We start from the raw sequence: 15,635 nt of genomic DNA, 5'->3' as shown, positions 1-15,635 counted from the left end.
CCTATGCTTTCTACCCACTCGGGCGTAAAGTTTTTCGCCGCTCCTGCCAATAGATAAATAATTGATATATTATCATTCTTTCCATTTAGTTATTTGATACTATAGTAATATTGGTAAATTGTAGTGCGTATAATATAAATTCGGGTTTTGTTTCCGCTAGTTCTCGAAAAGAGTGTCTATGATTGAGTAGTTCTTCGGTTTTAAGCGTTCTTTTGAGCCATGATACGTGTGAAGTAATAAAATGGAGTAGAAAACATTTGAAACAGTTACATGAAGTATTTGTGTACCATAAAGAGTGTTACGATCAAAATTTGGTCGAATGAAACTTGATGCTTTTCTTTAAAAGTGGATCAAAACAAATGTTTCCAAAAATGAAACTCAAAAGAACAACTCATGTTTAAAAGAAGGGTAACTCTTCTATAAAATGTATCCATATGAAAAATAATCAGTACCAACAGTGCAATACAACACTACAAGACAACAAAATTGTCTCAATTTTTAACAAGACTGACATAAAGCTATTTGGCATAATATCGTTTGATATAAGACATTATATGCTAGTTGGCCATTTGGCATAACAGGCCTATGGTATAAATATCATTTAGCGTAAGTTATGAACAACAAACAACAAAAGCTGAACAAACCTTTATTACGCGGAAACAGGCTGAACAAGAACTGGACAAGCCATTAGCCAGCATAATTGTTTGTTGGGATACTTTCGAAAGTATTTACTGCCTCATATTTGAGTAAGCCGAGCAATCGGGTGGGTCGCAAGTTTACGTACGAAATATTTCCAATGCAAAAAATTATATATGCTCACTTTTTGTCAAATTGTGCATTCATTTCGATTTTAATACAGATCCAAAGAAAGCTTCAAAGAAGGAATCAACCCCTATGTTTGAGTAAAGCGGGCAGGCGAAAAGATCACAAGTTTGCGAGCATGAATTATTTTGCATACAGATTCAAAGAACTGCTCATGTTTAAAAGAAGGAATCAATTCCTATGTTCGAATAAATTGGCTATACGAATAGAACAGGCTTGCTTGCGAAGGACCGCCGCTTCCGACAGCTGATCCTCAGCAGTTTTACATCGCATCAAAAGATGGGGGGCCGGTGGCAGCCCTAACCCTTAATGAAAATCCACGAAATGCCGCCTCCGACATTATTTCATGAATCCACGTCCAAAACAGCTTGTTTCGTGTTTTTTATCCCACTTTACTGTCGTAGTTTGCAAAGAAATATCGCGTGTGGCAGGTTATCTGTTCCTGTGACTTGAAGAAGAACATTTACATCGCAACCAGAACCATCAACTGGAAATTTATTAATATATTTTACCATTATGGAAATGAGGCCATGGAGTTGTATGCCGTGAATAACGTCCTGGTGTGCCTATTAATTTCAATTACGGAGATAACGTTGTTTTGGGATGTATTTTCGGAAAATGGTGTACCCTTTGTTACTAGCTGTAAAAAATCATGTATTCACCAAACCTCACATTTTCGCACCGGATTCATTGGCGTTCCTATGGGACAATTGAAATCTCTCGCAAACTCAACCATGTTGCTCATAGGACCGATGACTCGGAATCGTCCAGGTGAGTGAACTCCCGTAGTGATCCTTTTGCTCATTGTTTCCGGTCGGTACACGGAACACCAGGTTTGGGCCGCCGATAGCCAGAACATTTGCTCTGGTGTCAGATCAAGTCCAGGTAACTGGGGTTCAGGTTCATTCCATTCTGCCCACTTCCGATAGGCGTAGTAGGCTTCCTTAATTCCTCCGTTGTCGGCAATGTTTTCACCCTGGGTGCTCACACCGTTTACTCTTAGCCTAACATTCGGTTCGGTGTAGTTTCCGTACTGCTCAATTATGCATCGAGCCTTCTGTAGATATGCCCGCTTGGTACTCGGTTGCCACCAATCGTACAGGTTACCATTTTTGTCGAATTGACGGCCTTTGTCGTCAAAACCATGCGTAATTTCATGTCCAATTACGTATCCAATCGCTCCATAGTTTAAATACTTGGGTCGGTCGTATGCAAAAAAGTGTCCCTGAAGAATGCCGGCCGGAAATTCTGAAATTTGATGGATTATTAGTAGAGTAGGAAAGGTGCATATTTATAAGGAGTTGTCGGTTAGGTTTGTTCGCAATACATAAGTCAAAAGTTGAGTTCAATGGATGCCGTTATTTGCGAACATCCTTGATGAAAAACTTTTTGCACAAGCGATGTTTCCGTGAGTCACTTTTGTCAATAAAAATTTAGTGTGTACCGTAAAATTGACAACTTTTTCAAAAGTTTTTCGATCAACTATTTTCAATTCAAGTAGATATAACCGTTTGCATTTTTAAAACAAGTACTGGTACCAATATAGATTGAAAATGTTAAAATTATTGTGTATTTTATTTCGTTTTTCTTTAAAAATAACAACAACAATTTCTGCGGTGTCTAAAAAAGTGATTAGTTCAGTTGAACTTTATTGATTTCATGAATATACAAGAGATTGTTTGAACAGGTTGAAACGACTCAGGAGAGTTGTGTCATTTTCAATTTAAGTTTGTGTACATAAAAGATACATCAAATGACGAAATAATTATTTAGAATATGGTTTGTTTTTTTGATTCGATGATTTTGTTAGAGAGAATCATCTTATCGTACGTTGCTAAAAATAGTCTCATTTGGTCAAACTTACCCCGGTGATCAAAGATACCCCGTTTTACGGTAGCTGTATTACGTCAATGAAATAATTTTTAGACGATTTACCGGATGTTGTTTTAAAACAACATTGCGCATTTAAGGGTTAAATTTTGGTGGTCCTCGTGGTTATAGTGTTCAAAGAATTATCTTTTTAGATATTTGAAACAAACCAAGGCAATGTTCTTCAAATTATAAAACAATCAAATTGAAGCGGTTTTGGTGAATAAACTATATGTCTATCTATCCGTTAAAGTATAATGTTATTTTCTAAATATTTAAGGCTCTTGAAAATTCTTGTATGAAGATTTTTTTTCAATAGGTCCAATCTGCAAAAAAAAGTCTCTCTTTGTTTACTTTCTCTTTCACGAATTACTCGGTCACCTTTCTGATTTCCCTTCAACTGTTTGCAAAATCTTTGGTCTTTCGAAACATACTGATAAATGTTTAAAAAGTTTTAAGGTTTTGCAGTAATAATCGAAAGAGAAAGCGAAAAAAGGAGGGCTCTCATTTGCAGATTGGACCTAATGAAAAAAAGTCTTCATATTAACTTTTCTCTTTTAAAACGCTAATTTCTTGTAAATACTTTGTTCTAGAGACTTTTTGAACTTTTATTGAGGGACATTTTTGCCGAAGCGATCTGCATAAACCACGACAACATTTAAGGTTCAAGAAATAGTAGTATGCGTAGAAAAAATTATGTTCAGCCACCGGCTTATCCATATAAAACCTTTTCAAAAATTTAAAAGGAAAATATCAGTCGATTTATCAGATCATCACGATTCAAATTATGCCAAATAGTTGATGGAAAAACAATTGACCGATCGGAATGGTGTTTTTGAAAAAGTGGCTGTAATTTTTTGTCACTCCCACGCGTAATGAAAAAAAAACACAGTCACTTTTTCAGTGATTCATCTCAAGGTGAGCTGGATGTCGAAACCAAATCGGCACCTCGGCTCAAGGTTTGCTCGGCCACCGGGCAATCTTCTTCCGGACTAAAGACAAAAAGTGTTTGAATCTATTTCAGATTGTATTCTTCGATACATCCATACGTCCGCAAGTGATCTCAAGCATCTTTCATAGTAAAGTCAACTGCAACAAGATGGGTCAAGCCTTGACAGCTCCACTGGCTTCGGTACATTCAATCAAAACCTCACCGCCTCATTCAAACTCAATAATCCTGCTTTAGTTTACGTCGCAGAGCTTGCTGCTGTTCAGTGTACCATTGGGATTATTGATACATTGCCCACCGATCATTACTTTATTGTCTCTCAGGCTATCTCAGCTCAATAGAAGCCCTCCGTTCAATGACCCCTAAAAAGTATATTTCATATTTTTTTAGGGAAATCTAGGAGCTTCTGCGTGCTTTGTCTGTAAGATCGTACAAGACTACCTTAGTTTGGGTTCCCTCGCATTGCTCCATCCCAGGTAATGAAGAAGCTAAGGCGGGCGCTTTAGAAGGTGACATCTACGAAAGACAAATTTGCTTCAATATCTCTCGTCATAGGACGCTAGAAAGTTGGCAGACATCTTGGAGCAATGGAGAGTTAGGACGGTGGCTAGATTCTAACCTCCCGAAAGTATCAACGAAACCTTGGTTCAGAGGAATGGATGTGGGGCTGAATTTCATTCGTGTGATGTCTCGGCTCATGTTCAATCACTGCACGCTAGACGCTCATCTCCGACGTATTGGGCTCGCAAATAGCCGTATCTGCGCTTGTGGCAACGATTACCACGATATCGAACATATTGTCTGGGCATGCGCCGAGTACTGTTCTGCCATATCTCAACTATTGGATTTCCTTCGTAACTGGTTCGAGATGTACTGGTAGGCCGCAATCTATCTATACCTATCTTGATACCTTGTTGGCTATAGCGTCATCTCGCCAATGCCGAGCGTATCGTAGAACTTCATCTTTGTAAGTCTTGGGCTGCTTCCTTCCAGTTCCCCCACATGTTCAGGAATCTCAGGTCCTCTTCCACTGTGTATAGCCAACGTGTTCGTCCTGGCTCCCTGCTGAATATTGTTTTTGCAATTCTTTCTTCCGACATTCGTACCACATGACCAGCCCATTTCAGTCTGTGGTATTTTATCTGTTTAACAATATCTGCAGTTTTGTATACTTGGTACAGTGGCGTAGTAGCGGGGGGGGGGGGGTTTGGGGACGAAACCCCCCCCCGAAATATTTTGGAGAAATTTGAGAAAATTGAATATGTTGAACAAAAAAATGCCTAATATTTTAAATGAAATTCTCAAAGTTTCATTTGCAAAAGTTATCTTGTGAAAATATTTCCTTGTAGTGAAAATTGGCTGCAGACTCGATACCTTCCTTTCGGCACGTTGTGGAGGCTAGCTCAACCGCCGAGGACTATAACGAGTAGATCGCGGCGAAGCGAGGATCTAGGAGCTTAATGGTTCACGAAACGGATATCGGTACCGAGAGAAATTTCGCCACATTCTGTAGTCCTTGACTGACGGCGAACATGGACTGGAGAGTGTGAGAGAAGTATCCCCATAGAGACCCCCAGGCGATTCGCTACCGCATCGGCCAATGGAACCCTGCTGCAGGACGAAGAAAGACGGGCGGCAAGCTAAAGTGGAAGACGAACGCCTTTAACGAAAACCTGTTTGTTGAGTTACTTCGGCGAACAACGGAATCAAGTACGTTGATACGGCTGACGGCTAACAAGAAGGATTGCGACGGCTTGTGACGTTACAATGTCACGAAAACTAGGGCCATGCAGTAGACGGCGTGCAGCTTACTGGTTAAATGAGTAACTCAATACGCTACACGCTGCTTGTCTTAGAGCCAGAAGGCGGGCTCAGAGCGCAAGATCGGAGCGCATCTAGAAGGTAGGGACTCTTTAAAACGGGAGATCAAGCTTAGCAAGCCAATTGCAATAAGTATCTGTGCTGAGAAATAAACGTCAATCCCTGGGGGACGCGTACTGAGTCGTCATGATGAAGACGAGGGTTCGTCGACACCAGTTGAAACATGCCCGGGTAAGCTAAAGATAATCGTTGAGGGTCTCTTCCCGAATCACGATACAAATACCTGGTCACCGACACCGTACGGCGAAGAAGAAGGAGGTAACACAGTCGAGTGGCAAGTGACTAACGACGAGCTCAAAGACACGTCGATGTGACTAAAATCAAAGAAAACCCCCGGTCTGGATGGAATATCAACCATGGCGGAAGTCACCGGGCCATTCAGCCTCGAATAGACCAATGCGCAGCGTGGCATAAAAGAATGTGGCATCCTGAAGAGCTACTTCCAGAGTAGAGCACTGCTATACCAGACGAACAAAAGGGCAGAAGGCGATGCGAGTCGCAGCGGGCGTTACTCAGGGCTCCATTCTCTGTCCAACACTTTGGAATGGGATGCACTGATAATATAAATTCGTGAATATAATGAATCATGTAATGCACGAATTCATGCGTCGTTTTCTGCAACGAAGTATTTTCGTGCCCTGTAAATAGTAAGTTTCGTTCATTTTATGAATAAGAATAGCCGTATGGTGAACGAAAGCTTTCGTAAATTTTACACATTTAATGTATGTACACTGCGCGAATGTTATCGTTGATAACGACATTATTTTTCGTGAATGAAATGAAATGTTTTTTATTTTAATAAACGTTTGTGTATATTACGAACGATTTCGTTGGTCGCACGAAATTTTTTCGTTTATCTTAGAAGTTTTCGTATTTATTAGCCTCTTATTGTTCTTTTGGGATCGATGTTTGACAAAATCGTTTTTTTATTTAAAAAAATCGATGTTGCCAAATCGATTTTATTGTGGTACGAAGAAATGGCCGCTTGATGAACGAAAGTTTTCGTAAATTTTACTTATTTAGTTTACATTGCACGAAAGTTATCGACATTATTTTTCGTGAAAGAAACGAAATGTTTCGTTTATTTTAATAAACGTTTATGTATATTACAAACGATTTCGTTGGTCGCATTCGATCTTTTAGGATCGATGTTTGACAGCACCGATATTGCTCCGGCAGAGAAAAACTCAAAATTGTTCATACAAAATCAACGAGCAGTTCGCGACGGCTCAATCGATTCTGTACTGCTCCAGATTCTGAATCAACTGGAAGCGAAAGAGGTTCAAGGAATCTTCCTGCAACCGGCGGACACGGATACGACTACTAAATAGTCAGACAACAACAATTATCTGACGAATATCAACAATGGCTCCATATTGCTCTTTTGACGTGGACTGTTTGATGAATGGTGCTCGTAAATATTATAAAGATATTCGTATATAACAGCGAACGACTCGTTTGCTGAATGAAGCTGTTTCATAATAAGCCAACGAAAGTCATTTCGTAGTTTTCACGAAAAACTCGTAATACAAAATAAAAGAGTTTCGATGGAACTACGAACGGTTCATCATATGTACGAAAAATTCGTATATTTTATGAAAGTTGCTTATACGAAATTAATTCCTAGCGATTTACGAATATATTCTATTAGTGTGGGGTCTTAACACTGCGGCTGCCCAGGAAAGTGAAAATCGTTGGTTTCGTGGACGATGTGTCAATAACGGTGAGACACTTGAAGAAATGGAGGTGTCGGTGACGGAGACAATAGATGCGATCGAGAGCTGGTCAGGCTGCAAATAGCTCACTACAAGACGGATTTGTTGTTGGACAGCTACTGCAAAGCGGTTCAGCGGATACAGATCACCATCGAAGAGCATGTGAATGCATCGAAGCGTGCACTGCAGCAATTTGGAGTGATAATCGACGACTGATTGAGCTTAAACAACCACGTTGATTACACATGCGAAATGTTGGGTCTTTATCTAGTGTTTCGTCATCGATACTGCGATATGGGGCTCCTGCTTGGGGTGCGGCGCTGAAAACCAAGTGAAACCGCGAAAAGCTGAACAGGACTCTTCGACTGCTGGTCGTACGAGTTGCGATTGCGTACCGGAGGCAGTATGCCTTGACGCTGAGATGATTCCCATCTGCATTACCCTGACGGAGGATATCAAGTGCTACAATCGATGAAACGTCAGAAACGTGAGGAAGATGATGAGAATCGATTCGATGGTGACGTAGCAGCAGGAATGGGATAATACGGAGAAAGGAAAGTGGACCAACCGGCTCATCCAATCCTGTCGACGTGGGTCAATAGAAAGCACGGAGAGATAACCTTCCACCTGAAACAGCTCCTACCGAGCCACAGATGCTTAAGGAGTATCTTCATCGGTGTGGGTACGCAACGTCAACACTGTGCCGGGAGTGTGAGAACGTCGAGGAGACACCGGAGCGTCTTTGAATGTCCGAGGTTTGAAGTCTTTGAATGTCCGAGCAGAGTCTTTGAATGTCCGAGGTTTGAAGGGACGTGCAGGGAGCTACTTAAAACGGGAGGACCGGACATCAACCCGGATAATGTAGCCTACAGAATTACAAGCGACGTAGGGACGTGGAACGCAGTAGATATGATGTAGATCAGTGATTCTCAACCTGGGGTCCGCGGGCCCCTAGGGGGCCGCGAAGTCATTGCTGGGAGTCCGCGAAGATAAATATATTTTCCGAGTGCATATTGAATTTCAAATCTTGTTTCCTAACAAATTGAAAATAACATATTGATAGCATACAAAATTTATGTTTATCTGTGGGGGTCCACAGCAACCCAGTGTGATATCTAAGGGGTCCGTGGTAAGAAAAAGGTTGAGAACCGCTGATGTAGATCGACACCGTCTTACAGCGGAATGGACATCGAACAACGGTTTCGGGAGAGCAATCACCGCCAGGGAACTCTCCGCAGGTATAAACTAGATCCACCGCCGAGGACTAGTCGAATAGACTGCAACAGAGCAGCGAGTATGAGTCGTCGAAACGCCAGCGAACCGGACGTCACGCTCCATGCGGATTCGCCCGACCGACCACGGCACCCCACCGGTTGTTCCGATAGAAAAATAGCGAAAACCAAAGAAGAATCGATATTGGGAAAACTTTTTTCGCCAGGGAACTCTCCGTTAGCGTAAGCTAGATTCACCGCTGGGGACTAGACTGAGTAGACAGCGACGAGACACCACTAGTCGCGGGTCATCGGCGCACCAGTGCATCAGATACCCCGCTTCACCAGAATCGCCGATCTGACCTCGGCATCTAGCTGATTAGCTCGATCTCGGGAGAACTTCTCTCACCGGGGAATTCTCTGTCGGAGTAGGTCAGGTCCATCGTCGGGGACTAGACCGAGTTGTTCGCGAACAAGTCGAGGACTGAATGGACCATCAAGGAAGTAGTGCTAAATGGTCCAGGAGGAGAACTAAATGGCTTAAAGGAGTTGCGGTGCTAAATGGCATTACGATTACAATCACATCAATATCGTCCGCTAGGCCAAGGAGCATATGCGACCTTGTGATGATAGTTCCTTTGCACGCCAGCTGTCCTAATAGCTCCTTCAAGAGCAATATTGATATTCGCCGAAGGACTCCTCAAGCGGTCTCAGTCTTCTAAACAGGATACGCGACAGCACGAGCTCAGGAGAGATATTCCCCTGTAATTAGTGCACTCCAGTTTGTTGTAGATGGGGAAAATATGTCCATCCAGCCAACTAGCAGCCAATTCTTCGTCCTCCCATATTCTTAGAATAGTGTGGTGGATTATTCGGTGCAGCTGCTCATTACCGTGTTTGAGAACTTCAACCGGGATCTCGTGCTTCCCAGCAGCTTTACCGGTTTTTAGCTCACGTATAGCGTTCTTAACCTTGTCTAGTGTTGGAGTTCAATGCTTATCCTGTTCCAAGATACACCTTCACTTCCGCGATTCAACAAAACCTCCAAATGCTCCTTCCACCTGGTAGCTAGCATTGTCTGTCAGCAAATTTCCCTCTCGGTCATTGCACATAACGGGCACTGGCGCTAATTTATGCCGCACACCGTTGACAGTTGCATAAAATTTCCGCATATCATTCTGGTTCATGCTTTCTTACGCTTCAGCAATCACACTTTCTTCGTGCTGCCTTTTCTTTTCGCGGTAGATTCGTTTCTCGGCACTTATCGTTTCCCCGTAGCGCTCTTTGTTGAGGCGTGTACCAGCCACTAGCATCCGGCTTCTGGCCGTATTCTTCTCGTTCGTCACTCTCTGGCACTCTTCATCGAACCAACCGCTTCGTTGGCGCCGCTGAGCTGTACCTATCACTTCTCGCTTCGTTATAGTTACAGTTTTGTGGCCAGCCTCTCACATGCTGTTGACATTGCCAGTTACGTTGGTCTGATCTATCCGCTCATCCAGTTTCTGGTGAAAATCAGTTGCTGCACCTTCAGATGAAAGATGTTGAATATTGGATCGAATCGTTCTGTTGTTTCTTGGACGAGTGATGCTGGATAATCGTGCACTAATATTTGTTACTACGAGATAATGATCCGAGTCGATGTTTGACTCTTGTCTTGGGAACTCCTCTATATGTCTCTCGTATACAGCTTCCTAAAAACCGTCAACATACAGATTTAAGTGCCCCTATTATTTTTCTTATCATTGTCAGAAGTCTCCTCTTTTGCTTGAACCGTACACCAACGATAGTTTGATGCGACTTCAATCTGACACGAAACATCTCTGTTGATTGAGCCAAACATGGGACCTACAGAACGAATATCACATGCGCAACGCAGTGTGTTGTCGATTCGCATCTAAATCGTATTACGAAAGCGTCTGGACTGCCGGCTCGAGGAAGACTCCCGAGTCTGTGATCATTACCGTTGATCTCCCGTTGCCACCTTTTCAGTTTTGTCTCTGATACCCAGATGTAGAAATTCTGGAAAAATGGTTGTAAAATGTTCCGCTTAGTTAATAATTAGTTGTTCCAATAATCCCCCTGCTAAAAATCTTAATGTGCAAAAAACTCACAAAATGATATATGTATATACGAATATTATATTATTTAAGTTGTATAAGTTGGCTGCAAATTTTTTTTAGTTTCATTATATAAAAAAAATTTAAATATGTAATCCCCTAGTTTTATGAAATTCCTAATGCAAAACAAAGAAAAATTGGCACCTTTAAGCTAACGCAAACGTGCCTTATCAAATAAACGAATTGAATAAATCATGAATGTGTTACGTATACTTACGAATACTATTTTCGCTTGCCGAGTAAAAAGCGTTGACAACCGCTGGTCTGGAGTGGCTGACCCAATCAGTCTTGTTGACTGGCTGACGTAGTCTTTTGAATGCTTTTGTAGTTTTGAACCGGTTTAAAAGCAGAATGGCGTTCAAAAAGCTCTCATCTGGTTTCAACTGGAGACCGTCATAATACTCAGCAATATTTCTATCATACATCAGCTCATCTGGGTATCCTATGTGAGTGACCATTGATCCGACTTTATCCAAAGCTGATTGCCGAGTGATTTCGTCCATCCACTTAACATTTTTTAATATATCTACAAACGCTGACTTGATGTTGTTCACCATGTCCAAAGCGGCATGTTTCGAGTCAATGTGAAAATATTTTCGAACGTATAAGGCTCCGACCGAGATCGATAGACGTTCAGCAACAATGTCCGCACATTCCTTCCAACGAGGCTCATGTTTTTGCTTACCGCTTATTACTGTACTATATTGTAATTGTCGTTTTCGAATACTATCAGTAAGGAAAAATGATGAAAATCCGCTAACTCGCCACAGTACATAATTAGCCAAAGTCCTTTTTGGGGTATTATAAAGTAACTGCCCCAATTGGTCCATGAAGGTCGGCACGTTGACGTTAATAATTTCGTTTTCGTCGATGGTTATCCCAGTGCCCCTTAGAATCACATTGAAATACTCGACCCAATCTGTAAAGGGATATCTTCGTTGAAATTCTTCAACTGTCATTGGATTGTGCAGCGCAGTAATGTTACGACGTTTTTCTTTGGATATCGATATCTTGGCAAGTGCAATTTCAAAATTTAAAGATTTCAGTAGGTCTTGTTGGGCACGTTCCTTGCTGGCACCGAGCAGAACAGCCATATCAACCATGTAACTGTAGTACGCCGATACTATCGGGTGATTGATTCCCTTGATTAGGTATTCACGGTTAGTACCTAAAGAAGCTTGGTCTATCTACAAATATATTTAACCTATAATCCGATATGGGCAATCACAATATGGTGCTTACTTTAATAGTTCTGCGGCTTGAATTTTCTAAATCTGATCCAACTGAAAAATTTATTAAATAATCCGTACTGTAGCCCAGCCGTCGACAATCTTTGACCGATTTCACCCATGACCAAGTAGAGTCAAAATTCCATTTATCTTCCTTCAGTACTGGCCAACCGCCAAAATGGTCAAAAACAGCTTCAAGTGGCTTGATTCCGTTCTTCTGAATTTGGGCTAAAATTGGCAACATTGATCAAATTTCCCAAAACTAAATTGGGGACAAAGCTCACTTTTGTTCATACAAATTCTGAATAGATTTTTCGAAAACTTGAATGGCTCGGGTTCGTTTTCAATAACATTTTCGCTCACTAATGAATGTATCTGTTCTTTTAACCGATCCCTTATCACCGAAAAGGTGTTGATAGAGACTCGATCGTCCGGGATTGTAGTTTTTCTTACGAACCTTCCGCAAGCATAGTTGAAGAAATCATCACACGGTTCCACATTCAGATCCATCTGATCAAGTGCCTTCGAAGCTATGGGGAAACTAGTTTGTAAAACATTTATATATGTACATCTTCACTTACCCAATTGGATGCATCCTTCCGAGACACATATTGGTTTGGGTTCTATAAAACTTCGATAGTCAAATAAAGTGGCTCGTTCCTGTCTGGAGCTTGCTAATGCTTTTGGTGAATGTAGAACGTTGTTTCGAGCTGTAATAGAACGGACGAGTTACGTGCCCAAAATAATTATGTATGGAGAAAGCATCAGTTTATGCCGAAGAAGAAAATAAAATATTACATACATGTATAACATTTCATTCTTAAGCGCAATGCCTGATAAAATAATTTAACTGGGCTTTTGAAAAAATGGTGGGAATATTTTAATTTTTAAACTTAGGGTAAAGGAATCCTAGAACTGTTCAATTTTTTTAAATAATATCTTTATTTACAACGCTCATGAGAAAACTAATTTTGAAATCTAAATTAATCATAATCCTTGCATTTCAAATCGCGTCGAGCGCACATTTGACGGCTATACGATATTTAGATGGGCGAGAATTTGTTGAATGAAATAATTGATTACCCATTATACAAAATATTCTTAAATCAGAACGAGAAAAGTGGAATAAAAGTATGATAGGTCAAATTAATCGATATAGAAATACAGCAATCACCTAATCGACATCTTCACTCAGCAACCAAAGATCAATTCCCTGTTGTTTGGTTGCATAGAACGTAAACCCCAATCACCTACCAACGAAAAGCCTTCTGACATCTGATTGTTTCATTTTTAAGGATCGGATCATTCTAAAAGATTTCAGATAGATTCCATGTAGATTACAACGCGTTTTGTAAACAAGGCTTAAATCTCTCTAAAAGTGCAATGCAGAAATTATTTGTTGATTGAATATACACGGAGAGTTGATGTCTCAATATCAGTTGATTTTAGGTGTTGCAAGATGGTATTTAAAATGATCGTAAAGTACGCTATCATGCTCGTTTTGCCCTAATTCCTCTTTTCTTAGCGTTTATTTTTATTACTGACTATATAACTTGGAAGAAAAAGGAATACGGCTCATCATAGTTAGTGTTTCTTAAACAAAAAAGTTCAATAATTCTATAGAAGATAGTAGGATTGTCCGTGTAGAACGTTATAATCCATTGTACCCTAATTCTCCCCAAATGTTGTGTTTTGCCTTTCTCATATAAAGAAAGGTTATGCGATCACTTCAAAAATCGATTTTCTAACAGAGGCCAGGAGGGCCGAGTGTCGTATCCCATTCGATTCAGTTCGTCGAAATCGCAAAATGTCTGTATGTGTATGTATGTGTGTATGTATGTGTGTGTTTCAAATAATGTCACTCAATTTTCTCAGAGATGGCTGAACCGATTTGCACAAACTTAGTTTCAAATGAACGGTATAACGCTCCCATAAGACGCTATTGAATTTTTAGTTGTTCGGACTTTCAGTTCCGGAGTTACGGATTGAAGAGTGCGGTCACACAGAAATGTTCCCATATAAACTGGTAACCCCATGATGTCCGAATGATGTAATACATATTCGAATATGTTCAACATTACTTGGATTTGCGGGTCTAGATCACTGATGACTAATTAAAGTAGTTTTGACCACATTGGTCACGTATGACGGATCTTGATGCCCCCGGGGAACTCGCCCAGTTCCCGAGCTAATGTCACACCTATTTTCCAGCAATCTCTTAATCGATTTTTACAAACTTTATCAAATGAAAGATATAATACTCCCAATGAGTGCTATTGAATTTCATTCAGTTCTGACTTTTGGTTGCGGAGTTACAGGTTGGTTATTGCGGTCACATAATAATTTCTCATATGAACCGGTACAATCGTAATACCTCATAGATTTAAAATCAATTTAAATGAACATCAAATTAATTCGATTCGCACGCCTAGATCACTGATGGCGAATCAAAAATTATTGGAATATATTGTCTACTATCGATAATTCCGGAAGTCTCGGGTTCCGGGTATATTTCGGATCAAAACCAATCTTCACTAACCTAGTCTCAAATGGAAGGTATAATATGAAGTTCGGTGTTGAACCCTCCATCTACTCCTCCACCTCCCACCTCTCAACCCCCCTTCGCTTTCCTCGCCCCCCGCCCTCTCAGTTCAATCTCCCTCCTGCATTCCCTTCAACCACCCCGTATACTAAAATAAGTTAGATGATTCCCGACGCATCCTCCACCTCCCACTAATTATATCCCTTCCCTTCTCCACCATGAAGTTAACACGAAGACGACTCACGCTGATTAAGCTATATAAATATTATATTTTTGTTTGTTTCAAGTATGTAGTAGTAGTGTCGACATGTTGTGACAGTCGATAAATGAGAGAGGCATAATTGCACCACTAGGTGGATTAAAACAGGTTTTTAGTTTAACTTTACTCAACCTCGTGGAAGCAGGCCTTATGTCGCTGATCAAAAGCAGTGTTTCTTATGCAAGAATCCAATCCAAGGAATCGAGTGAAGATAGATAAAATGACCGTACAGAACAGGTGAACTCGTTTTACTTCAAGGTTCCCTAAGCTCTAGAGGAAAATTAAATATGGCAATATATTTAGGAAAGGATCTCAATGCAGTTCATCCTCTAACCTTGACGTCCTCTATGCAGCCACAGGTGGAACTACAATTTTCTAGCCAAAACATAACTTATATTTTGTACTACAATTCTTCTGAACATAATATTGAGCTAAATCTAACCGTTATTTCACAAAAATGTGTAGTTCGTGGGAATCGAGTACGGATACAAAACCATGCACTGCTAGGCCCCATGCAAATGACGAATGTCGCGCTAAATCGTATTCAGAGTTGGCAGCACCCTCTCAGATTTTGGTGAAATTTTCTGTACATGAAGACTTCGTCACAAAAAGACACTTTGCATACTTTGTTTTTCCAAAAATGATCTAGACTGTCTTTTGAAAAGGGTCAAACTTTTTTGCCATTTTTTTTCAAATAGCTATAGTCTAAAAATGACAAATCCTACAAAAATGTAGTAGCAGTGATTTTCACATATTCAAAATTTTGAATAAAAATATTGACCTACATAAATCCTACACTGAAAAAATCGATTTTAAAAATTTAAAGTCGATTTACAAAAAAAAAATCTTTGATTTGGATGAAATTTTGTTCCAAGATAGGTTCCCTACTTACCGTCAAAAATTAAAGTTGAGCACTTTCAAGTAAAAAAAAGTTATTTGAAAAAAACTTTTCCTTGTCCAAACTGAATTTTTTTCAGTGTATTTTTATCGAAAACTAAACCAATGAAAGTCATAATTATCTCAGAATCCAATAAAACTCAG

General features: G+C 40.4%; 1 protein-coding gene across 1 annotated transcript; it reads right to left on the bottom strand.

Annotated features, from left to right (window-relative positions):
- Positions 1-1,480: 1,480 nt before the first annotated feature.
- Positions 1,481-12,315, bottom strand: LOC131684366 (neprilysin-2-like). Its single transcript, XM_058967186.1, has 4 exons — positions 12,078-12,315; positions 11,807-12,021; positions 10,782-11,751; positions 1,481-2,070 (listed from the first exon to the last, which is right to left on the bottom strand). The coding sequence occupies exons 1-4, from the start codon at positions 12,301-12,303 to the stop codon at positions 1,481-1,483; spliced, it is 2,001 nt and encodes a 666-aa protein (XP_058823169.1). The 5' UTR covers positions 12,304-12,315.
- Positions 12,316-15,635: the final 3,320 nt, after the last annotated feature.

This window comes from Topomyia yanbarensis, chromosome 2, assembly GCF_030247195.1.
Source record: "Topomyia yanbarensis strain Yona2022 chromosome 2, ASM3024719v1, whole genome shotgun sequence".
In the NCBI taxonomy this organism is placed as follows: domain Eukaryota; kingdom Metazoa; phylum Arthropoda; class Insecta; order Diptera; family Culicidae; genus Topomyia; species Topomyia yanbarensis.
The sequence above is the reverse complement of the archived record's forward strand: the minus strand, read 5'-3'. Positions and strand labels throughout refer to the sequence as shown.

Excerpts from the sequence above, each read along its gene's own strand:
- LOC131684366 (XM_058967186.1), bottom strand. The coding sequence starts at position 12,303 with ATGGATCTGAATGTGGAACCGTGTGATGATTTCTTCAACTATGCTTGC. Across the intron at positions 11,752-11,806 it reads CAAGCCGCAGAACTATTAAA|ATAGACCAAGCTTCTTTAGG; the intron begins GTAAGCACCATA and ends ATATATTTGTAG. Across the intron at positions 2,071-10,781 it reads GGCAAGCGAAAATAGTATTC|AATTTCCGGCCGGCATTCTT; the intron begins GTAAGTATACGT and ends ATCAAATTTCAG.